Here is a 25,159-nt window from a genome sequence, read left to right on the forward strand (position 1 = left end):
TACATCCTATATCTATAGAAATGTAAAATGTATTATTTTTTTAATTTCAGATCACTGATTCAGAATGATATAGAGTGGGTTCCAGATAATTTCTTAACATTAAGCAGTATCGAATATGTGTAAGTTAATAATAGTATTATAGAAAATATGTAAGTTATTGATAGTCGGTAGTTTTGAATATAATTATGTAAGTTACAGAAAGTTATAACTATAGAATATTTGTAGGTTATTGATAGTTATAACTATAGAATATGTGTAAGTTTTTGATAGTTATAACTATTAAATATGTGTAAGTTATCAATAGTACTATAGAAAATATGTAAGTTATTGATAGTCGGTAGTTTTGAATATAATTATGCAAGTTACAGAAAGTTATAACTATAGAATATTTGTAAGTTATTGATTGTTATAACTATAGAATATGTGTAAGTTATTGATAGTTATAACTATTGAATATGTGTAAGTTATTAATAGTACTATAGAAAATATGTAAGTTATTGATAGTCGGTAGTTTTGAATATAATTATGTAAGTTACAGAAAGTTATAACTATAGAATATGTGTAAGTTATTGATAGTTGGCAGTATTAAATATGTGTAAGTTTAGATAGTTATTACTATAGAATATGTGTAAGTTATAGATAGTTATTACTATAGAATATGTGTAAGTTATTGATAGTTGGCAGTATATAATATATGTGTAGGTTATAGATAGTTATTACTGTAGAAAATGTGTAAGTTATCTATAGATAGTTGGTGGTATTGAATATGGGTTAGTTGTTAATGCGTTTCCCTCGGTTTTAGTTTGTTACCCCGATTTTGTTTTTTTGATTTATGAGTTTTGAACAGCGGTATACTACTGTTGCCTTTATTGAGTTGTTGGTATTTAAAAGTATTGATAGTTGGTAGTATTGATAAACTTAAGATTCATGCTTGAATAAATACCAAAGAGATATAAATGAATTATTATTTTAATTGGCAAAATAAAGGCCACGGCTCACAAATTAATCAAACATTAATTTATCATCAATAAAGCTGAAACATTAGCATGATCATGAGTCACAAATGATCAAAATTAACACATTAGCGTGGATCACTGTTGATCAGTTATAATATTAGAATGGATCACGATTGATCAATTAAAACTTTAGCATGGATCACGATTGATCAATAATAACATTAGCATGGATCAAGAATGATCAATTAGAACCATCTGTACAAAAAGAGCACTTTATCATTACTGTCCAATACTGACATTGACTTTAAAAATACTGGCCCTGGGAACAGAAGCTCAGTAACGGATATTAGAGTCCATTATGTGAACATGGTGCAAGATTGTTGGCGTTGTGTCGCTTTCCTGCCAATTTTCTTCAGATAGTCCTTCAAGAAATTAGTTGAAAATAAATAGAATGCAAAGTTCATTAATCCAACGCTTCTGTGTCAAAATATTTCAACATTTGTCCATTAGTTAAGGTGTGCAAAATTCCATTATAGAATCACGATCAAAATTTGAACGGAATATAGCGAATAAAGTCTCTTCTTGAGTCATCTTGGAATTTATACACTTGGTGAGCCAGGACGAATCATAATACAACATTGGGTGCAAGGAAATAAAATATGTCCCAAAACCTGAAAAATAAATCAAAACAGCAGCAGTATATCGCCAAAATACACGTTTTGAAATCAAGAGGTGGGAGGGTGGGTTTTTCTTACATTACATAGAAATATATTAATACAAAACCCAGAATTTACTCTGACGAAAAATGTCTGCCTTTTTCTTCTTAAAACTCTGAACGCCAATGCAGGCGATATATTGACGTCACAGACGATATTGGTCCGCTAGGCCACATGACCCTTTTTCGAGGAACATAGTTTGATTTTCAGAAAATTGCAAACCTACATTATAAAGAAACTGTATAAAAAAAAGGTAACTCGAATAACTGAAACGTCAGCTTCACAGAGTTAAAGCAATCTATCCCATATTAGGATAGATTGAAATATGTGTAAGTTTTTGATAGTCGGTAGTATTGAATATGTGAAAGTGGTCAACACTTCGAAGTGGTCAACACTTCGGTGTTGACATGAATATCAATAATGTGGTCATTTTTATAAATTTCCTGTTAACCAAACTTTGAATTTTTCGAAAAACTAAGGATTTTCTTATCACAGGCATAGATTACCTCAGCAGTATTTGGCACAACTTTCTGGAATTTTGGACCCTCAGTGCTCTTCGACTTTGTTCTTGTTTGGCCGTATACATATTTTGATATGAGCGTCACTAATGAGTCTTATGTAGACGAAACGCTCGTCTGGCGAACTAAATTATAATTCTGGTACCTTTGATAACTATTGATAGTTGGTGTGTACAAAAAAGGTTTTCCGGTGTATCAATGTACAATACATTTGTGGACCAAGCATCGTATATGGTTTTGCCATAGTTAGGAGTATTGAATATTTGAAAGTATTAGGTGGTTAGCAGTTCTGAATACATGTAATTTAAAGTGGTAGTTTTTAATTGATAAGTAATGGATAGCTGGCAGTATTATTTTGAAATTGAAATGTTTTGGTTCACATGAATATTGTTGTTCATTTTTTTTATTTCTTCATATTTTTTTTATTTCAAATGTTATGAACATTGTTTCTGTTTCCACGAAGTACCAGAAAGATACTTTTAAGGTACCAATTTCCACTCCAAATAATTTATCAGTATTTGTTATAATATTAATTATGAATATTATATGAATTTTATAATTTTTTTGGGGCATTTCTTGCAGTATTTAATGATTTTTATCATCATTATTTTTCAGGTCATTTTCCAGGAACAGTATCAGATATTTTCCATCTCTAGCTTTGAAGGGTGTCACCAGTTTAATATATCTGTAAGGCTTTCATCTTTTATTGTCAAATTTATGAATATCACCGTATAATAAATTTGAAATTAGTATTTGTTCTGAATAGTTTTAGAATCTATACTCGTAAAAAAATGATAAAAAATGATAAACAAGAATAAGAGAAAATGATTTTGTAGAGGTTTGTTTACATTCCACCATGTTTATTATTGAAACTGTAGAGGGTTCTCTTATCATATTTAAAACATATAATTTACCTTATCCATATTGATATGCATTTTTTATATCATATATTAATCAATAAATTTCAAAATCTTATGCTTCATTACAAAATTCTTGTTTTATTCAAGCCTGTAACTTTAGTTACAGAAAGCTTGACATAGGGATAGTGATCCGGTGGCGTCGGCGTCGGCGTTTCTAACTTCTTTTAAAACGTTTTATATTTTAGAAAGTGGGAGACCTTCATACTTTGTATACAGATGCATACTGTTACGAACTCACCATTAGTCATATGTTCATTGTCCTTGATATCATTTTCATGGTTCAGTGACCACTTGAAAAAAAACAATGATAGTGCGGATTGGGCATTAATGTGCTTGGGACACATTCTTGTTTTCTAATACTATATGCAATAGGTCAACTTTATTTGGTGAAGGCAAATATTTTATGATGTCATTCTAGCAGGTTTCATTTGACCTTGACCTTAATTTTATAATGTATTGCTCAGTGTTAAGTTAATATGTCTCGGTCTTTTTAGCTCACCGGGCCCGAAGGGCCAAGTGAGCTTTTCTCATCACTTGGCGTCCGTCGTCCGGCGTTAACTTTTACAAAAAATTTTCCACTGAAAGTACCGGGCCAAATTAATCCAAACTTGGCCACAATTATCATTAATGTATCTAGTTAAAAGTTTGTGTTTTTTGACCCGGCCAACCATCCAAGATTGCCGCCATGGCTAAAAATAGAGCATAGGGGTAAAATGCAGTTTTTGGCTTATAACTCAAAAACCAAAGCATTTAGAGCAAATCTGACATGCGTAAAATTGTATATGAGGTCAAGATATATCTGCCCTGAAATTTTCAGATGAATCAGACAACCAATTGTTGGATAGCTGCCCCTACATTGGTAATTTTAAGGAAATTGTACTGTTTTTGGTTGTTATCTTGAATATTATTATAGATGGAGATAAACTGTAAACAGCAATAATGTTCAGCAAAGTAAGAGTTACAAATAAGTCAACATGACCAAATGGTCAGTTGATCCCTTTAGGAGTTATTGCCCTTTATAGTCAATCTTTAACCATTTTTCGTAAATATCCATGATCTTTTACAAAAATCTTCTCCTCTGAAACTACCGGGCCAAATTAATCCAAATTTGGCCTAAATCATCATTGATGTATCTTGTTTAAAGTTTGTGTTTTTTGACCCGGCCATCTATCCAAGATGGCCGCCATGGATAAAAATAGAACATAGGGGTAAAATGCAGTTTTTGGCTTATAACTAAAAAAACAAAGCATTTGGAGCAAATCTGACATGGAGTAAAATTGTTAACCAGGTCAAGATCTATCTGCCCTGAAATTTTCAGATGAATCAGACAACCTATTGTTGGGTTGCTGCCCCTAAATTGGTAATTTTAAGGAAATTTTACTGTTTTTGGTTATTATCTTGAATAATATTATAGATAGAGATAAACTATAAACAGCAATAATGTACAGCAATTTAAGACTAAAAAATAAGTCAAAATGACCAAAATGGTCAATTGACCCCCTAAGAAGTTATTGTCCTTTATAATCAATTTTTAACAATTTTTATAAAATTGGTAAATTTTTACTAACATTTTCCACTGAAACTACAAGTTCATTATAGATAGAGATAATTGTAAGCAGCAAGAATGTTCAGTAAAGTAAGATGTACAAACACATCACAATCACCTAAACACAATTTTGTCACGAACTGTCTGCTTTCTTTGTTTAATTTACATATTCCAAGGTGAGCGACACAGGCTCTTTAGAGCCTCTAGTTTTCTAAAACTAAAAGCAATAGGTCAACTATATTGGTTGTATGGAAGGATTGTAAGTTGTATATGTCTGCCTGGCATAGTTCATCTAAACTTGACCTCATTTTCATGGATCATTGGTCAATTTTTAGTTTTATTGGTTTAGTCTGTGTTTTAGAAACTATATAAGCAATAGTTTAACTATATTCATCGTAATTATGATTGTTAGGTGTACATGTATTTCATTTTTGATTAATAAACCTTAACCTCATTTTCCTAGATCATGTAAAGTTTATTTAATAGTTGTAGTAAAGATCTCAATTAAGGCGAGACATTCAGTGTGTGCACTATTGTTTTCATTATAGTAAACTTTATAGAATTGGAAGTGTTATTTTTCTGTATTTCAGGGGACTTGAGGAGAACAAGATTAGGAAGATATCTAAGAATCATTTATCATCTGTAATAAACTCACCGTTGATTCATCTGTAAGTTTATTTATCATCTGTCATTAACTCACAATTGATTCAACTGTATGTTTATTTATCATCTGTCATTAACTCACAATTGATTCAACTGTAAGTTTATTCATCATCTGTTATTAACTCAACATTGATTCATCTGTAAGTTTATTTTGTATATGTCATTAACTCACCATTGATTCATCTGTAAGTTTATTTATCATCTGTCATTAACTCACAATTGATTCAACTGTATGTTTATTTATCATCTGTCATTAACTCACAATTGATTCAACTGTAAGTTTATTCATCATCTGTTATTAACTCAACATTGATTCATCTGTAAGTTTATTTTGTATATGTCATTAACTCACCATTGATCCATATGTAAGTTTATTTAACATCTGTCATTACCTCACCATTGATTCAACTGGTTTTTTTTTTATCATCTGTCATTAACTCACCATTTATTCATCTGTAAGTTTAGTTATCATCTGTTATTAACTCAACATTGATTCATCTATAAGTTTATTTTGTATCTGTAATTAACTCACCATTGATTCATCTGTAAGTTTATTTATCATCTGTCATTAACTCACCATTTATTCATCTTGAAGTTTATTTATCATCTGCCATTAACTCTCCATTGATTCATCTGTAACTTTAGTTATCATCTGTCATTAACTCACCATTGATCCATCTGTAAGTTTATTTATTATCTGTAATTAACTCACCATTGATTCCTTTGTAAGTTTATTTATCATCTGTAATTAACTCACCATTTATTCATCGTTAAGTTTATTTATCATCTATCATTAACTCTTCATTGATTCATCTGTAACTTTGGTTATCATCTGTCATTAACTCAACATTGATCCATCTGTTAGTTTATTTATCATCTGCCATTAACGCTCTATTGATTCCTCTGTTAGTTTATTTATCATCTGTCATTAACTCAGCATTGATTCATCTTTAGTTTTTTAGACGAGTAAATTGATTTTCTGATTTTATTATGTTTTACCATTGAAGTAAACCGTATACCAAAAGAAGTCCAGAAAAATGTATAAAAAAATGTTGAACCATTAAAGGCAACTATGAAGATAATGTTCATTTTAGTCATGTTTTAAAAGATTTGAAACTCATATTTATACACAATTTTTAATTTTATTCAACCATTTACTGATATATACTTTCTCATGTTAAACTGTATCTGCTATGCTTCTTGGTTGGTTGCTATGCTTCTTATATATACATGTATTTGAATAAAAATTCACATACTAAAATAAAGCCGACTTCAAGAAAATTAACAAAATTAAGTAAACCACAGTGAGAAAAGAAACTCTGATATGTTCTAGGTATCAATAGATCAAATTGTATGCATGAAAGCATCAGTTGCTACTCATTTTCTATAAAATAATCCAGTTATAAGTTATAACATGTTCATCAATTAAACAACTTCTAAATAACACAATTTAAAAAACAATTATTCCACTCACTTCACTTGTAGAACACTCGTCTAAAAAACTTATTTTTGAAAAATATATAAAAACAAAAACATTTTGTTTGCTTGTCCCATATTTTTTATCACTTGGCATCTGTTGTTGTCCATCGTCATCGTCGTCTTAACGTTTAAAATATTCAGCAAAGTAAGATCTACGAATAAGTCAACATTATGAACAAACTGGTAATAGACACCTGAACATGCTTAAGTGGTTATTTTTATTTTTAAATCAATTTTTCACTATTTTTCTTAAACATTTTGTAATCTTTTACAAAGTTTTTCTCTGACTCTACTGGACCAAATTAAACCAAACTAAATCATCCTTATCTTGTTGAAAAAAAGTATTTTCGATGACTGCCATTGCTCAAATTAGATCAAAGGGGTTTATTGTAGAAGTCTATAGGAAAATTGTTAAACAACACTGTTACATGGTCACAACTTAAAAAACTTATCTAAATACTGATAAGTTGTCTTCAGTAACGATTGTTAGAATGTAACTTCTGGGCAAAATTGAACCAAAATTGTTCTCATTAATTATCGGGGCTAACTTATATATACTATTTATTATGAGTTTTACCGTTTTTTACATGATTTCCAGTAGATCTAATCAGGTGAGTGACTGACACAGTTCTGAAGAGCCTCTAGTTTGGAGCTTTTGTCTGAAGAACTGATAAACAAATTGTTGTCACTCAGGCCTTAGAAAAACCTACAAATAATTCAACATGCTTCTAGACTCTTTATATTATTGAAGTTATTGCCCCTTAATGAATACTCTAACTTTAACTGGTTCATTACAGGGTTGATTGCAATTAAATGATGATTTTACCAATGTTTTGTGTTATTGCCTATCATTTTGAAACTATACAGATGGAAAGAAACTTGGAATAGCAAAAGTGATTTAATACATATAAGTCAATGTAACTACTGGTAGGGTCATTGGTCAATTCTTTACAGGGGTAACAGCCCTTTAATGTAAAAGATTTTCTTTTTGCATTATTTTGACTAATAATTGGAAATATAATAGATAGAGAAATTTCAAAACACAAAAATGATCTGAAAGACAACATTTATAACTTGAGCATTATCGATGAAATTGATTTATTGTATTCATATGGGAGTTATTGCCTGTAAATGCTGATTTAAAAAAAAATGGGCTTCTGTAAAAAAAGTAAGAGATAAACTGGAAACTGAGCATGACAATCAACTATACAAGATCAACAAAAGATATATTTCTTTTCTTGAATTATGTTCAAGTCTAAAATTTTGGAGGATTTCTATTGTTTAAGATGCTAATAGACCAAGGTTATCAACAAAGACTCTATAAAGTCCCTATATAATGAAAGTATAAGAAAAAAAACTTTGATTTCCTCGTCAATTTATTCCTCGTTATTTATGCATAACCACAAAAAAAAGATACAGATATGTACTTGTTAGAATATCAAAATCTAATTATTGTTAGAAATATATAAGTAAACATATAAAACAATGAGAACAGGTCAGTGTAAGGGGACGCAGTGTGCTAAATGTTATGTCAATTTCAAATAAAAAAACTTTATTCTTTTTAAATTTCATTTGATGTAGAAAGATATGTTATTGGAATTTATTGAACCTATATTTTTTCCATAGACTACTATTACCCAAAAATAATTACTATTTGACTGGTCAGTACAGGAAGTGACCAATGTCTGTGTTATAGTAGTCTCAGATTTTTCCAACAATTTTATGTTATTTTATTTTCAGAAATTTAAGCAATAATATCATAGATTATATTGAACCAAATGGATTAAAGCAGTTATCATCATTAAAAATTTTGTAAGTATATCTATTTATTATAGAAATATGAGGAATATTTTTTTCTCTTTGAACTTTATAATCATTTTTGTCGAGCCTGCAACTTTTGTTGCAGAAAGCTCGACATAGGGATAGTGATCCGGCGGCGGCGGAGGCTACGGCGGCTACGACGACGGCGGCGTTAGCTAACTTCTTAAAAGCTTTATATTTAAGAAGGTAGAAGACCTGGATGCTTCATACTTTGTATATAGATGCCTCATGTTATGAACTTTAAGTAAGTCACATGTCCAATGTCCTTGACCTCATTTTCATGGTTCAGTGACTACTTGAAAAGTTAAGATTGTTTGTAATGTTAAATTCTCTCTTATTATAAGTAATTGGATAATTATATTTGGTATGTGCGTACCTTGCCCGTAACCTCATGCCCGTCAGACAGTTTTCACTTGACCTCGACCTCAATTCATGGATCAGTGAACAAGGTTAAGTTTTGGTGGTCAAGTCCATATCTCAGATACTATAAGCAATAGGTATAGTATATTCGGTGTATGGAAGGACTGTAAGGTGGACATGTCCAACTAGCAGGTGTCATCTGACCTTCACCTCATTTTTATGGTTTAGTGGTTATAGTTAAGTTTTTTGTTTTGGTCTGTTTTTCTTATACTATATGCAATAGATCTACTATATTTGGTGTATGGAATGATTGTTAGGTGTACATGTCTAGCATACATGTGTCATCTGACCTTGACCTCATTTTTATGGTTCAGTGGTTATAGTTAAGTTTTTGTGTTTTGGTCTTTTTTTCTTATACTATATGCAATATGTCTTCTAAATGTTGTGTATGGAATGATTGTAAGGTGTACATGTCTAGCTGATAGGTGTCATCTGACCTTGACCTCATTTTCATGGTTCAAAGATAAACTTTGAGATTTGGTCTATTTTTCTAAAACTTTATGAATTATGTCAATTATATTTGGTGTATGGAAATATTTTATGATCTATATGTGTGTTACGCAGGTTTTTTTTTACCTTGACCTCATTTCACAGCTTATTGCTCAGTGTTTAGTTCTTGTGTTTTGGTCTGTTTTTCTGAATTTATAAGCAATAAGTCAACTATGAATATTGTATTGAAGAAGTGTTAGCTGTACATGTCAGCCTTGCATGGTTCATCTGACCTTGACCTCATTTTCATGGTTCATTGATCAATATTTTGTTTTTCTTGGTTAATGTTGAGTGTATGTGACAGTTGTAATAAAGCTTTATATTTGGTCTATCAACATAATATCTATGATTAGTAAAGGAGGCGAGAAATTACAGCGTGTGCACTCTTGTTAAAAAAGGAAGAGAGTTATAGGACATTGACTGTCAGATCTAAGGCATTCCCCCATATATAGAACATTTCAATAGACACATGTCAAAATCAAATGTTTATATTTCAGAGAGTTACACAATAATCAGATATCCAGGATTGATCAAGGAACTTTTGATGGCATACCAAATCTGATACATTTGTAAGTATGTTATGATGTCAAACTAAATCTGACACTTGATTTGTATTTTATGATTCCATACCAAATCTGGTACTTAATTAGTATTTGATGATCCAATACTAAATCTGATACTTTATAAGTATTTGATGATCCAATACTAAATCTGATACTTTATTAGTAAGTGATGATCCAATACTAAACCTGATACTTTATTAGTAATTGATGATCCAATAATGAATCAGATACTTTATTAGTAAATGATGAGCCAATACTAAATCTGATACTTAGTTTGTATTTGATAAAACAGTACTAAATCTGATTGATGATCCAGTACTAAATCTGATACTTTATTAGTATTTAATGATCCAATACTAAATCTGATTGTTGATTCAGTAATAAATCTGATACTTTATTAGTATTTAATACGCCAATACCGAATCTGATACTTTATTAGTATTTGATAATCCAATACAAAATCTGATACTTTTTCAGTTTTTGATGATCCAATACTAAATCTTATATTTTGTTAGTATAAAGTAAATCACAAAAATACTGAACTCAGAGGAAAATCAATTTGGAAAGTCCATAATCACATGGCAAAATCAAAAAACAAAACGCATCAAAAACGAATGGACAAGAACTGTCATACTCCTGACTTGGTACAGGCATTTTCAAATGTAGAAAATGGTGGATTAAACCTGGTTCTATAGCGCTAACCCTCTCACTCTAATAACAGTCTCGTCAAATTCCGCTGCATTTACATGATGCGTTAAATAAACAGTCAAAATTAATAAAATAGTCAAAATATGGGTACATCAGTCATCATCGTATAACAATTTAACAGGACACAAAAACATCTACTATCTACGAACACATGGATTAATTTGAGTGTCTGACGTCAGAAAAGTTATATACGTCACATAAATTTGTCGTTCAATGTGCATACAATAGTTATCAAAAGTACCAGGATTATAAACAATTTTAAAATTTACATAGTAAATTTACATCAATACTAAATCTGATACTTTATATTTATTGAATCTGATACTTTATTAGTATTTGATGATCCAATACTAAATCTGATACGTTATCAGTATTTGATGAGCCAATATTAAATCTGATACTTTATTAGTTTTTGATGATCCAATACTGAATCTGTTTTTTATCAGTATTTGATGATCCTATACTAAATCTGATCCGTTATCACTATTCGATGAGCCAATACTAAATCTGATACTTTATTAGTTTTTGATGATCCAATACTAAATCTGATACTTTATAAGTATTTCATGATCCAATACTAAATCTGATCCGTTATCACTATTTGATGAGCCAATACTAAATCTGATACTTTATCACTATTTGATGAGCCAATACTAAATCTGATACTTTATCACTATTTGATGAGCCAATACTAAATCTGATCCGTTATCACTATTTGATGAGCCAATACTAAATCTGATACTTTATCACTATTTGATGAGCCAATACTAAATCTGATACTTTATCACTATTTGATGAGCCAATACTAAATCTGATACTTTATTAGTTTTTGATGATCCGATACTGAATCTGTTTTTTTATCAGTATTTGATGATCCTATACTAAATCGGATCCGTTATCACTATTTGATGATCCAATACTAAATCTGATCCGTTATCACTATTTGATGAGCCAATACTAAATCTGATCCGTTATCACTATTTGATGAGCCAATACTAAATCTGATCCGTTATCACTATTTGATGAGCCAATACTAAATCTGATCCGTTATCCCTATTTGATGAGCCAATACTAAATCTGATCCGTTATCACTATTTGATGAGCCAATACTAAATCTGATCCGTTATCACTATTTGATAAGCCAATACTAAATATGATCCGTTATCACTATTTGATGAGCCAATACTAAATCTGATCCGTTATCACTATTTGATGAGCCAATACTAAATCTGATCCGTTATCACTATTTGATGAGCCAATACTAAATCTGATCCGTTATCACTATTTGATAAGCCAATACTAAATCTGATCCGTTATCACTATTTGATGATCCAATACTAAATCTGATACTTTATTAGTTTTTGATGAGCCAATACTAAATCTGATCCGTTATCACTATTTGATAAGCCAATACTAAATCTGATCCGTTATCACTATTTGATAAGCCAATACTAAATCTGATCCGTTATCACTATTTGATGAGCCAATACTAAATCTGATTTGTTATCACTATTTGATGAGCCAATACTAAATCTGATCCGTTATCACTATTTGATAAGCCAATACTAAATCTGATCCGTTATCACTATTTGATGATCTAATACTAAATCTGATACTTTATTAGTTTTTGATGAGCCAATACTAAATCTGATCCGTTATCACTATTTGATAAGCCAATACTAAATCTGATCCGTTATCACTATTTGATAAGCCAATACTAAATCTGATCCGTTATCACTATTTGATAAGCCAATACTAAATCTGATCCGTTATCACTATTTGATGAGCCAATACTAAATCTGATCCGTTATCACTATTTGATAAGCCAATACTAAATCTGATCCGTTATCACTATTTGATGAGCCAATACTAAATCTGATCCGTTATCACTATTTGATAAGCCAATACTAAATCTGATCCGTTATCACTATTTGATAAGCCAATACTAAATCTGATCCGTTATCACTATTTGATAAGCCAATACTAAATCTGATACTTTATTAGTTTTTGATGAGCCAATACTAAATCTGATACTTTATTGGTATTTGATGATCCAATACTAAATCTGATACTTTATTAGTTTTTGATGATCCAATACTAAATCTGATACTTTATTAGTATTTTACAGTCACATTCTTAATTTGATACGTTTGACATCCATCATCACTGAACACATTTTTTAGGCGGGTGACCGAAGACGGTATTATGAAATTGTAATCGTCAAAAATGATATATGGCTGTAACATATATCGTTCGATTCCAAAAGATGTGTACTTTAAGGTTATTTTGGTCGTCAAAAGAAAATTTGGTGCATTTTTTTTTCAGAAATGAAGATCAAAGGTCACATGTCGTTTTCTAGGAGACACAAAATTTGATACTCAATCCTAAATTAAATACAATTTTAACATTAGAATGGTTGAAAAGTGGAATTCATTTTCTTTCTTTCAGTTTTTGATAAGGGGGGGGGGGGGTAGTTTTCAGTTTAAAACGATGTATTTTGTTCAAGTAATAAGAACCACGACCGTCAAAACTTTACAAAATTTGAATCATTGTAAAATAGAGTTACATCTTTAAAAAGACATGTTTAATGACAGAACCACCTTTTATAAAAATGGAGAGAGTTTTGGTTATTCAATCCCAAACTAAGTGACGCATGAAAATATTTGTTTTCTATCAAGTACAGTTTAACATATCACTAAATATACGTATTACTACATTTAATCAGTAGTTCAGACCTCAAATAACTTTTGTGGGAACGTTATTACAATGTTATGACCCTTGGCTGCATATGTTCGTCAAGGGAAGGGTTAGCAAATCTCGAGTCTGTATTGGTCCAAACTGTTTAAAGAAGACGAGATATTTCTGAAGTCACAAATGCTATAATAATATTGCCAATATGAATGCTAAGCTTATGCGTCATATGGTGGTTGAAAAACTAATTTTGTGTCTATTTAAATCGCCAATTCCTCCTCATCATTCAGTAAATGTCATCAAATCTAAATTTCCACTTTCGACACTCAGGGTCACAACTTGAACAGAATCTGCTTAACCTTTTTTCCGGGGGCACACAAAATCATCTTTTTTTTATTCAAAATCCAATTCATATAGAGAAAACTACTAAAATAATACCAATATTGAATAATTACACTTATTGTTTGCTTCTTTAAAATGTTATAGTGAAGTTTCAACAGACTTTCTAGTTTTGTCATCTTTTGGGTATTTTGTCGGATCCCTATTTCTTAGATAAACAACCGAAAAACTTATTTTTCATCTTATATAAATAAAACGATATCAACACAGCCTCAAAAAAGAATAACGGACACCCAAATGTTTCAACAAAACAGCAAATCATCAACAAAAATAAGAAATATTGAATCCGAAATATTTGATGAAAACTATGTATTCAACCCAATCATAGACAGGACACAACTATCCGGAATTGTTTTAAGTTAATGTTTGAATAGAAGAGATTTTTGAAAGTTTAAAAATGTCGTTTTTTACAATCTAACCTCATAAACATTTGGGTACATAAATTGAAAAATTGCAATTTTGTTACTTTTTATGCCCCACCTACAATAGTAGAGGGGCATTATGTATTCTGGTCTGTGCCTCCGTTCGTCCGTCCGTCCGTCCGTCCGTCTGTGTTTCCGTTCGTCTGTGCGTCCGTTCAGGTTAAAGTTTTTGGTCAAGGTAGTTTTCGATGAAGCTGAAGTCCAATCAACTTGAAACTTATTACACTTGTTGCTTATGATTTGATCTTTTTAATTGTAAAGCAAAATTAGACTTTTGACCCCAATTTCACGGTCCACTGAACATAGAAATGAAAATGGGAGTTTCAGGTTAAAGTTTTAGGTCAAGGTTGTTTTTGATGAAGCTGAAGTCCAATCAACTTGAAAATTAGTACACTTGTTGCTTATATTATGATCTTTCTAATTTTAAAGCCAAATTAGACTTTGGACCCCAATTTCACAGTCCACCGAACATAGAAAATGAAAGTGGGAGTTTCAGGTTAGTGTTTTTGGTCAAGGTAGTTTTTGATGAAGCTGAAGTCCAAATTTTGAAACTTAGTACACTTGTTGCTTATGATATTATCTTTCTAATTTTAAGCCAAATTAGACTTTTTACCACAATTTTACCGTCCACTGAATATAGAAAATGAAAGTGGGAGTTTCAGGTTAAAGTTTTTGGTCAAGGTAGTTTTTGATAAAATTGAAGTCCAATCAACTTGAAACTTAGTACATATGTTCCCTATAATATAATCTTTCTAATTTTAATGCCAAATTAGATAATTACCCAATTTCACGGTCCATAGAACATGGTTAAGGATAGTGCGAGTGGGGCATCCGTGTACTTTGGACACATTCTTGTTAGTCTTTACGATATAATCCATTTATCAGCGCTTTATTATATACGCATGTAAAAAAGTATTGCAACACCTTGATTTTTTAAAATTTGAAAAATCAACCTCTTTTTTTGGATGAAATTCAATAAAATATTTGTATAATATTATTGAAACATAGTTTATGATAACACTGGCATTGAAACGAACATAAAATGTTTGAAGAAAAATGATTTATATAACCACTATTATAAAAACAAAATGAAGTGTTTTTTGTTCAAAGAAAAGCATTTTACAACTATTACTGTAGTCGAATTTACAATGTCAGACATTTCAAAATTAATCTTCAGATGACTGTTCACATCATGGGTGATCGTTATACGCCAAAGAATTAGTACTTTGTGCGCAGCCTCCATTCAAACGGATAACTGCATCATAACGTCTTCTGATTCCTGCCATACATCGACTAATTTGTTGCTAATGTAGCAGCAACCATTTCTGATTAAGGGCATTGTTTTTTTCATGATGTGTTTGAACTGTGGTGTCCTTTGGCGCACTTTACGCCAAATAGTGTCCCATATATGATCGATATGGTTCAAATCCGGGCTAAAATCGGGCCAAGGAAGATGAACCGAGTTGTATTGGAACAATGGATCTTCCTCCACGATGCTTATTTTCAACTTTGGCGGGCTCTGCACTACATTGGATACGAAAAACTGCGTGTCTATTAGTAAGCAAAGGTCTCCGAAATGGTCTTATCTAACGATAACCAGTAGCGATGAGTCGATCTCGAACAGTTCTTGTTAAAAGGCGCCTGTATACCCACCACTCTCTTTTTAGGATTGTATTGTATGCAATGGGTTTCCTTCTGACCAACCTTCATTATGCCTAATTTTCCCTAGCAATTGGTATAGGGGGTCTTCTTTATCTCGGAAGGTCTTTAACATTGTTTATTGCCTGATTTTTATTCTCAAAACGACTTATAGTGAAATAGTGATGACCAACGATACGTGTAGTTGTTACAGCGACATCCCTGCTTCTCTCATGCTGATAATCTGCCATCTTGCTGCAGTTAAGAGTTGTCAAGGACCCATTACAAGGTGTCAATCACATAACTTTAAAAACTTTGTTATTTAAAGTGTTGCAAACAATGAGGATAAAAACATCTGTTTTGCTGTTTACGGGTACAGTAGCTGCATCTGCAGATAAGAACTTATCGAGTCGATATTCATTGATTAAACTGAGGTGATACTTAAATAATGTTTCACTAATTCTATTTTACCAAATTAAATCACAAAAAAATAAAAAGTGTTTTTTTAATTTGAATTTCAATTTGGTGTTGCAATACGTTTTTCCATGTGTATATGATTTTGGAATCAGGTAAAACACAAATTGTTCCTGTTTACAGAAATGTTTACCTTCATAACTTGTCATCAAAAGGCTTTTAGAATTATCTTTTTTCCCATAAAACAGTATGTGTGATGTTTGAATAAAACAAAAATGAAAGATATTTGAGGGTAGCGTTTGAATAAAAAGCCAAAATGCATACCACTTATGATCTGCGTTTGATGCCAAATTTACTGGCTAAATAAAATGCACCATACGACTTTTTGACAACCAATCATAAATTCAAGTTAATGCAATTTTTTATCCGTATACCCTTTTGTGCAATTAACTCTTTTATAATCGATTTTTTCCATTTCCGTCACCGCACTATATAGCTCACCGTTTCTTAGCTTTTGCCATCACTTAGCTTCTGTTGTCTTCTGTCCAGGGTATTTTTTTTAAAACATCTTCTCCTCTGAAACTATTGAATCAATTCCAGCCAAACATAATTTGAATGATCCTAAAGGTATCTAGAATAAAGTTTGTGTTTTATTTTCTGTTTTGTCAAAAGATATGGCTGCCATGGCTAATACAAGAACAGTGGGGTAAAATGCAGTTTTGGCTTATAATTCAAAAACAAACGTATGTTCAGCAAAATATGACATGTGGTAAAAGTGTTCATGAGGTGAAATTCTATTAACTCTGAAATTTTTAGATGGATTTAATAAACCATTGTTGAGTTGCTGCCATTGTATTGGTAATTTTAAGGAAATTTTGCAGTTTTTTGTTTTTATCTTAAATATAAGACTAGTAATGATATTTTTAGATAAACTCAGATACTATTAACAATAGGTCTAGTATAATTGGTGTTTTGAAGGGTTGTAAGGTGTTTATGTCCAACTGGCAAGTATTATCTGACCTTGACCTCATTTTCATGGGTTAGTGGTTACAGTTTAGTTTTTGTGTTTTGGTCTGTTTTTCTTATACTGTATGCAATAGGTGAATTATATTTGGTGTAAAAGTAAAAACACAAAAATACTGAACTCCGAGGAAAATTCAAAAAGGTACATCCAAAATCTAAAAGCAAAATCAAAAGTCCAAACACATCAAACGAATGGATAACAACTGTCATATTCCTGACTTGGTACAGGCATTTTCTTATGTAGAAAATGGTGGATTGAACCTGGTTTTATAGCTAGCTAAACGTCTCACTTGTATGACAGTCGCATCGAATTCCATTACATTGTCAACGATGTATGAACAAAACAAACATACGCAAAGAGTAAAAATGTCAAAAATAGGGGTACAGCAGTCAATATTGTGTTATCATCTTAATATCACTATAAAAACAACAAATGTAACGAATACGAAGAATCACAAAAAGTCATACATCAAATTTAACATGCTCATTTTGCTTTTCTTATACCACTTAATTTATCTATATAAAGTCTACCCGTAAAGGATAGAAGGTGTTCATTGCTGGTGTAAAACTGCGCGTTTGAAATTTGCACAGGTAGACATACAAATAATTTTGTCGTTCAAAGTATGAAGGCATACATACATGCATCACTATAAAAACAACAAATGTAAAGAAGATGCACAAAAAGGCATATATCAAATTTAACACTCTCGTTTTGCTTTTCTGATATGGAATGATTTTAAGTTGTACATGTCTAGCTTGCAGGTGTCATCTGACCTTGACCTCATTTTCATGGTTCAGTGGTTAAAGTGTTGGTCTTTTTTTCTAATACTATACGCAATAAGTCAACCATATTTTGTGCATGGAAATATTTTATGATCTATATGTCAGTCATGCAGGTTTTTAATTGACCTTGACCTCATTCTCATGGTTCATTGGTTAATGTTTAATTTTCTTGGTTAATGTTAATTATTTCAGTCAGGATTCTACTTCGTCAAAATTATCTCCCCATTACGCAAGTTCATTTTCACAATCGTAGAAACGGAAGCCATTGTATTGATGACGCGCTACCAATTTTACTGTTGTAAACCGATTAATTTATTTACATTGCACTATTACGATCCTTATATGTCAGTTGTATTTTTAAAGACAAATGTATCAACTTGCTAATGAGCATCAGTTAATAATCGTGTCTGCATTGATTCAACTTAAAACTATTGTCTGATCGGTTGTCAGGTGGAATTTTCGAAAATTCATAAACATTTAAAAAAAATTACATTTCGTGGAAGGGCAGGCTAGTTGTTTTAGAGTATGAAGACTATAAACTCTAGTTATCACACACAAAAATTGTAATTTTTCGAAGATATACATTTTCATCATCCAACGTGAAAGACTGTCGTCAAGTACTTTCAGTAAAAAAATAGCTTTTCGAATACACCTTGTCTGTTTTTGTGACTCATTAGATAGGTATTTCACTTGATCCATATATTTCATCTTTAAGTGCTGTGATTTTTTTTTGTGTTATAACGTCAACCTGTAGCTTTAATATATAAAAAGGATAGAATCTGAAGCGAGACGATGTATGAAATATTCTTACTTTGTACGATATCAAGGCAAAAAACTCAACTCAAACACACCCTAACATAAAAAGGTGCACTCGACTTTCTCCTTTCGATACAATTGTTACCCATTTTTTGTTTTTTTCTTCAGTCACATAATGGAAGGGCAGACATGAAAATTACTGAACTTATAGGTTAATATGTTTTCCGTCCGTGGTAATTTTTTCAAAAAAATCGGAGGTTATGCATGTTTGTCATCCAACTTGAAAGACACCCAGGTAGTCGACTTGATATCTAATTGTTCTTCTTAACTATGAACTAGATAAATTGAAAACTTATGCTAATGGTGTTTTTAAAATAAAACACCTCGTAATTGAGAGAAAATTGCAATTTTGTTTGTTTGTATTGACTTTTAAAAATTTTGTCACTATAGCAAACAATACAGTAAACATTTATCGCCTTCTCTAACAAAGAGCTTCGATTAGAAAAATAGTCGAGACATTTCAGCGTGTGCACTCCTGTTTAAACTAAGTAATATCTGAAAACTGTTTATGTTTAGGTCATTTTTGACTTTCTTGAGGCTTTATAAATGGAAATGGCAACCATGACATGTGGTCATGCGCATGTTACATGATTATTTTTGACCAATGTCAGATTTCTCTTTTGTTCCTGCCGATATGTAACACTTTTGACTAGTCCTTGTACTTAATCAGTTGAATCATACATTTGTCCCTTGATACATATACTTTTTGGACCTTTTGGTTTATAGCTCTTCATCTTTTATAGAATCTTGGATTTCACAAATATTTTGGCCACGAGCATCACTGAAGAGACATGTATTGTCGAAATGCGCATCTTGTCGAAATGCGCATCTGGTTCAAGAAAATTGGTACCGTTAATTTTATTACTACCACTGGGTCTATGCCTCTGCTGGTGGCCTATTAGTCCCCGAGGGTATCACCAGCCCAGTAGCCAGTACTTCGGTACTCGTATGAAAATATGTTTTTTTGTGTTATAAAATTTTGCTGTTACAAAATATTCGAAATTATTATAAATTAAGGAATGTATCTCCCTCAGGCAAAGCTCTGATTCCTTTCACGGATTTGGCTATACTTTTTGGACCTTTTGGATAATTGCTCTTCATTTTTTAAAGAAGCTTTGGATTTCAAATATGTTGGCCACGAGCATCACTGAAAAGACATGTATTTTCGAAATGCGCATCTGGTTCAAGAAAATTGGTACCGTTAATTTTATTACTACCACTGGGTCGATGCCTCTGCTGCTGGGCTATTACTCCCCGAGGGTATCACCAGCCCAGTAGCCAGTACTTCGGCACTTGAATGAAAATATGGATGATTTGTGTTATTTAAATTTGCTGTTGCAAAATATTAGAAATTATTATAAATTAAGGAATGTATCTCCCTCACGCAAAGCTCTGATTCGTTTCACGGATTTGGCTATACTTTTTGGACCTTTTGGATTATTGCTCTTCATTTTTTAGAGAAGCTTTGGATTTCAAATATTTTGGCAACGAGCATCACTGAAGAGACATGTATTGTCGAAATGCGCATCTCGTTCAAGAAAATTTGTACCGTTAATTTTAGAGCTGAATTGACCAATAACGCCAGAGAGTTCCAGTAGGATCTCCAATAACATCAATGTCAGAATAAAAAAGAATGATTTTCGGAAATGAAAAAAAAACAAAACATTTTTTATGGGGGGGGGGGGGGAGCAAATGATTTTTCTTAGGCTTATTTTTTACGCAGTCTGGATGAGGGGGAATAAATTAGTTTATTTATGTGGCCTTGGTAAGACATTTTAAAGTTATATGAAAGTCCAAAAGATTTGTACATGTCTGTTTGTAAGATTTAACTCAATCCTGTTATACAATATTTTAATGGTGAGTCTGTATAATTGTTAAATCAGAGTTTTACATTTCCAAGATTTATGCTTAATCAAGTTTGATTTGTTGTTTCAGAGATTTAATACACAACAACCTTGAAGTCCTGACCAGTAAGAGCTTTACCAATTTGAATACACTAATAACATTGAGGTTACACAGTCAAGATACACCAATGAAGTACATTTATTATGATGCCTTCTATAACATCAATGGAAACTTGACAAATCTGTAAGATAATTTCATTTTATAGAAGTATTTCATGGTAAGAAAAAGAAACTGATATTTTCAAAATTTCATAATAGTTTAGTCCTGCTTTTACAAGTATATGATTTTAAGAGATCGATGAGGGACACAAACATGAAACAGGATTTTTAAATATTGATCAATGGGTTTATTCCTACATGTCAACATCTTTTTTATCTGCCGACAATATACTGATCAAAATATGTTTGTATCTAAGGAATAAGTGCAGTCAAAACAAACAGTAGTTATCATATGTGTAGGTAAGCTAAGTCTTCAATTCCAAATTGAAGAAGGTATTACTATTACAATGAATGTTTATGCCCCATTTAGTATGCCATATTTAGGGGCATTATGTTTTCTGGTCTATTATTTCGTTCGTTTGTCCGTTAGTCTGTTCATTTCTTTGTCCGTCCGTATGCCTCGCTTCAGGTTAAAATCTTTTGGTCAAGGTAGTTTTTGATGAAGTTGAAGTGCAATCAACTTGAAACTTAGTACCGTTTATTCCCGGTTGTCCAGTTTTTTTAAATTTAAGAATTCTGATTGTCCCACATTATTTTTTGTATGTGAATTGTTCTTAAATAAACAGTTTGTTTTTATAAAATAACAAGAATTGAATATTACCTATTCAAAATATTATTTTGGGATTATATCAAATGTGTTAAGCATCCAGTACCATGTCGTGGAAGTACGACCAACAAAGAGAAGGAAATACACCCAACTTCGTACTTTATTTGGCCTTTTTAATTTTTTGGGATCCGAGCGTCACTGATTAATCTTTTGTAGACAAAACGAGCATCTGGCGTATATACAAATTAGATTTGTTGCAATTTTATGATATTTTGTACTATGTATGGTTATGCTTTAATAGTTTACTTATGTATCATGTAGACTTTTTTGTTCAATCTTTTACAATATGTGTGTTTTAAATGTATACTATCAATTGTGTTCTAAATGCTTGATTGAAACATTAATGAAGAAATGAGTAATGCTTGATATTGCATTATTTGACATTATATTCAATGTTTAATGATAGTTCATATTTATATGTGCATAATAAAATATTTAAGGAGGTATATGTGTCTTTCTCCATCTTTTATTGTAAAAAACAGGGAACCAAAGGTCCAGATTTTCTATTAAGTTAACAAAATTTGATGCCGAATGCAGATATTTAATGTGAATTTTCATTTAAAAGAACCAATTTATAAGAATATAACTTATAAATATTAAAGTTTTGCAAATGTTAATTATTTTTGGTTGTTTTTAATTTTTTTTTAAATTGGCATTTTAAGGGGAGGTAACTCTAAAACAAGGCTTTTTCTTAAGGATTCTACATGGAATTTTCCTTTTTTTTTTATTCTAGCCGGGAAAAACGTACTATCTTTTCTATTTATTTTCAAAGCATTGTCTGAAAGCTATCTTTTCCTTAAGTATTTAACAATTCTATCATTTTGTTAAGTTTCTAATCACAAAATGGTGTCTTTTCCTGTATAATCCATACAAAATGTGTCATTTTGTCACGTCCTGTAGCTTGAGAATTTGTGGCGGTGACCTATCATTTTTATAATATTTTTCAACATATATCAATAGATACTACGTTTTGGCAAAGTATGAACAAATTCTATCGTTTTCAATATGAAAGAAAAAAAAACCATAAATTTAGTATTAAGGTGGTATACCTTAATACTAAATTTATGTTTTTTTTTTCTTTCATATTTTACAAGAAAATAATTGATTACCTGTAGTTACCTACTGCACAATATAAAAACAAACATCTTCCCGATCCCACAAAATTTTCATACCTTTTTACTTGCAATTGCAAAAAGTGGGACATTCGCGAAGACACCCTTAGGACACATATTCCCTATGATATCATCTTTCTAATTTTTATGCCAAACTATAGTTTTTACCCCAAATACACGTTCCACTGAACATAGAAAATGTTAGTACTATGATCACATTCTTGTTTGTATGTGGTTTTGGTTTAATCCAAGAACAATTTAATAAGAAGAAAGGTATCTGCCTCTTTACGGTAACAGCATGACAAATCATTGAGGTAATTGCCTCTTTATGACAAATCATTGCGGTATCTGCCTCTTTATTGTAACATCATGGCAAATCATTGAGGTATCTGCCTCTTTATGGCAAATCATTGAGGTATCTGCCTCTTTATGGCAAATCATTGAGGTATCTGCCTCTTTATTGTAACAGCATGGCAAATCATTGAAGTATCTGCCTCTTTATGGCAAATCATTGAGGTATCTGCCTCTTTATTGTAACATCATGGCAAATCATTGAAGTATCTGCCTCTATGGCAAATCATTGAGGTATGTGCCTCTTTATTGTAACAGCATGGCATATCATTGAGGTATCTGCCTCATTATGGCAAATCATTGAGTTATCTGCCTCTTTAATGTTACATCATGGCAAATCATTGAGGTATCTGCCTCATTATGGCAAATCATTGAGTTATCTGCCTCTTTATTGTTACATCATGGCAAATCTTTGAGGTATCTGCCTCATTATGGCAAATTATTGAGGTATCTGCCTCTTTATTGTAACAGCATGACAAATCATTGAGGTATCTGCCTCATTATGGCAAATCATTGAGGTATCTGCCTCTTTATTGTAACATCATGGCAAATCATTGAAGTATCTGCCTCTTTATGGCAAATCATTGAGGTATCTGCCTCTTTATTGTAACAGCATGGCATATCATTGAGGTATCAGTTTCTACATGGTACCAACGGGAAAACAACTTTTAAACATTTTTGATTTCAGAGTAATTGTAGTAGGTTTTACTAACGTAACTTGTTAAGAAAGACTTGTTACATTATCAAAATTGATTATAAAACTAGAGTCTTTTTTGTCACGAAAAATGTCTTTATCTATAATTTAAAGTACTGTTTCTGTAATTTGGTTTTTATGTAAAGCAAGTTGTCAAAGGTGCATGCAGCATGATAAACTGTGTTAATGAGTCAATGCTCATGCTTTATTTGGCATATTACATCAGCTTAGCTTACACTAACAGTAACATCTTTTCATTTGTACATGTTTATATCATCAAAAGAATGATATTCTGTTATGTTTTATTACAGATGGATCAGTGACAATGAGTTACCCTTTTTCCCTCAACAGGTTCTGTCAGAACAAGAGTATCTAGCCATGAGAGAAATGTGAGTATCAGTAATTTGAAAAAGATGATAAGAAAAGTCGACGTTGGTATTATTACCCATGGATTTTTACCAAAGTTTTGAAAACAAAATTGAGAGCTGTTGATTTTATTTTAACCCAGATGTTTTTGGGTTGAGTCTGCGACTTCTGTTCCAGAAAGCTTGACATATGGATAGTGATCCTGTGGCGGCTGCATAGCTAAACTTTTGAAAACTTAGTATTTCAGAAGGTAGAAGACCTGGATCCTTTATACTTTGTATAAAGCTGTCTTATGTAATAAAATTTTCGCCTATCATATGTCCATTGTCCTTGGCCTCATTTAATTGGTTCAGTGACTACTTGAAAAAAAGTTAAGATTTAAACATTTCTTAATTCATCTATTGAATTTAGGGTTATGGTACCAAAAGTTTAGGAATTAGAGGCCAACAAGAGGCCAAAAACCATGTTTTTTTCTTCCAAATTTTTTGAAAAGTTTAGTTTAAAGAAGAAATATTCAATTGCACAGTATTGCGCAATAGATTTTTATGATCTTTGAACACATTTATTTTGTGTCAGAAACTTATGTTATGTCAAAAACAATCCTTATTCAGACAGTATAAAGCTCAAATATAGTGTACAAACTTGCTCGAACTGTATAGGATTCAACCTCTGTTGTCATATCAGGCTGTACTCAGCCAATCATTTTATTTTAATATAGATTAGACTGTTGGTTTTCATGTCTGAATGGTTTTACACTAGTCACTTTGGAGGCTTTAATTTATAGCTTTCTGTTGGTGTGAGCCAAGGCTCGTTAAAGAACGTTCTATAACCTATAATGTTTTACTTTTACAAATTGTGACTTGGATTGAGAGTTGTCTCAATGGTGTTAATATCCCATCTTCTTGTATCTGTATACACGCA

General features: G+C 31.4%; 1 protein-coding gene across 1 annotated transcript in view; it reads left to right on the top strand.

Moving 5' to 3' along the window:
- The window catches only part of LOC134694890 (uncharacterized), a 323,806-nt gene that overhangs the window by 99,414 nt on the left and 199,233 nt on the right, over positions 1-25,159 (top strand). Inside the window, exons 8-14 of the mRNA XM_063555996.1 lie at positions 51-119; positions 2,806-2,877; positions 5,247-5,324; positions 8,539-8,610; positions 10,026-10,097; positions 20,921-21,073; positions 24,184-24,261. Coding sequence (XP_063412066.1) covers positions 51-119; positions 2,806-2,877; positions 5,247-5,324; positions 8,539-8,610; positions 10,026-10,097; positions 20,921-21,073; positions 24,184-24,261 — 594 coding nt within the window. The remainder of the gene's footprint in view (positions 1-50; positions 120-2,805; positions 2,878-5,246; positions 5,325-8,538; positions 8,611-10,025; positions 10,098-20,920; positions 21,074-24,183; positions 24,262-25,159) is intronic.

The sequence above is a fragment of the Mytilus trossulus genome, chromosome 13 (genome assembly GCF_036588685.1).
Source record: "Mytilus trossulus isolate FHL-02 chromosome 13, PNRI_Mtr1.1.1.hap1, whole genome shotgun sequence".
NCBI classification, from domain to species: Eukaryota; Metazoa; Mollusca; class Bivalvia; order Mytilida; family Mytilidae; genus Mytilus; species Mytilus trossulus.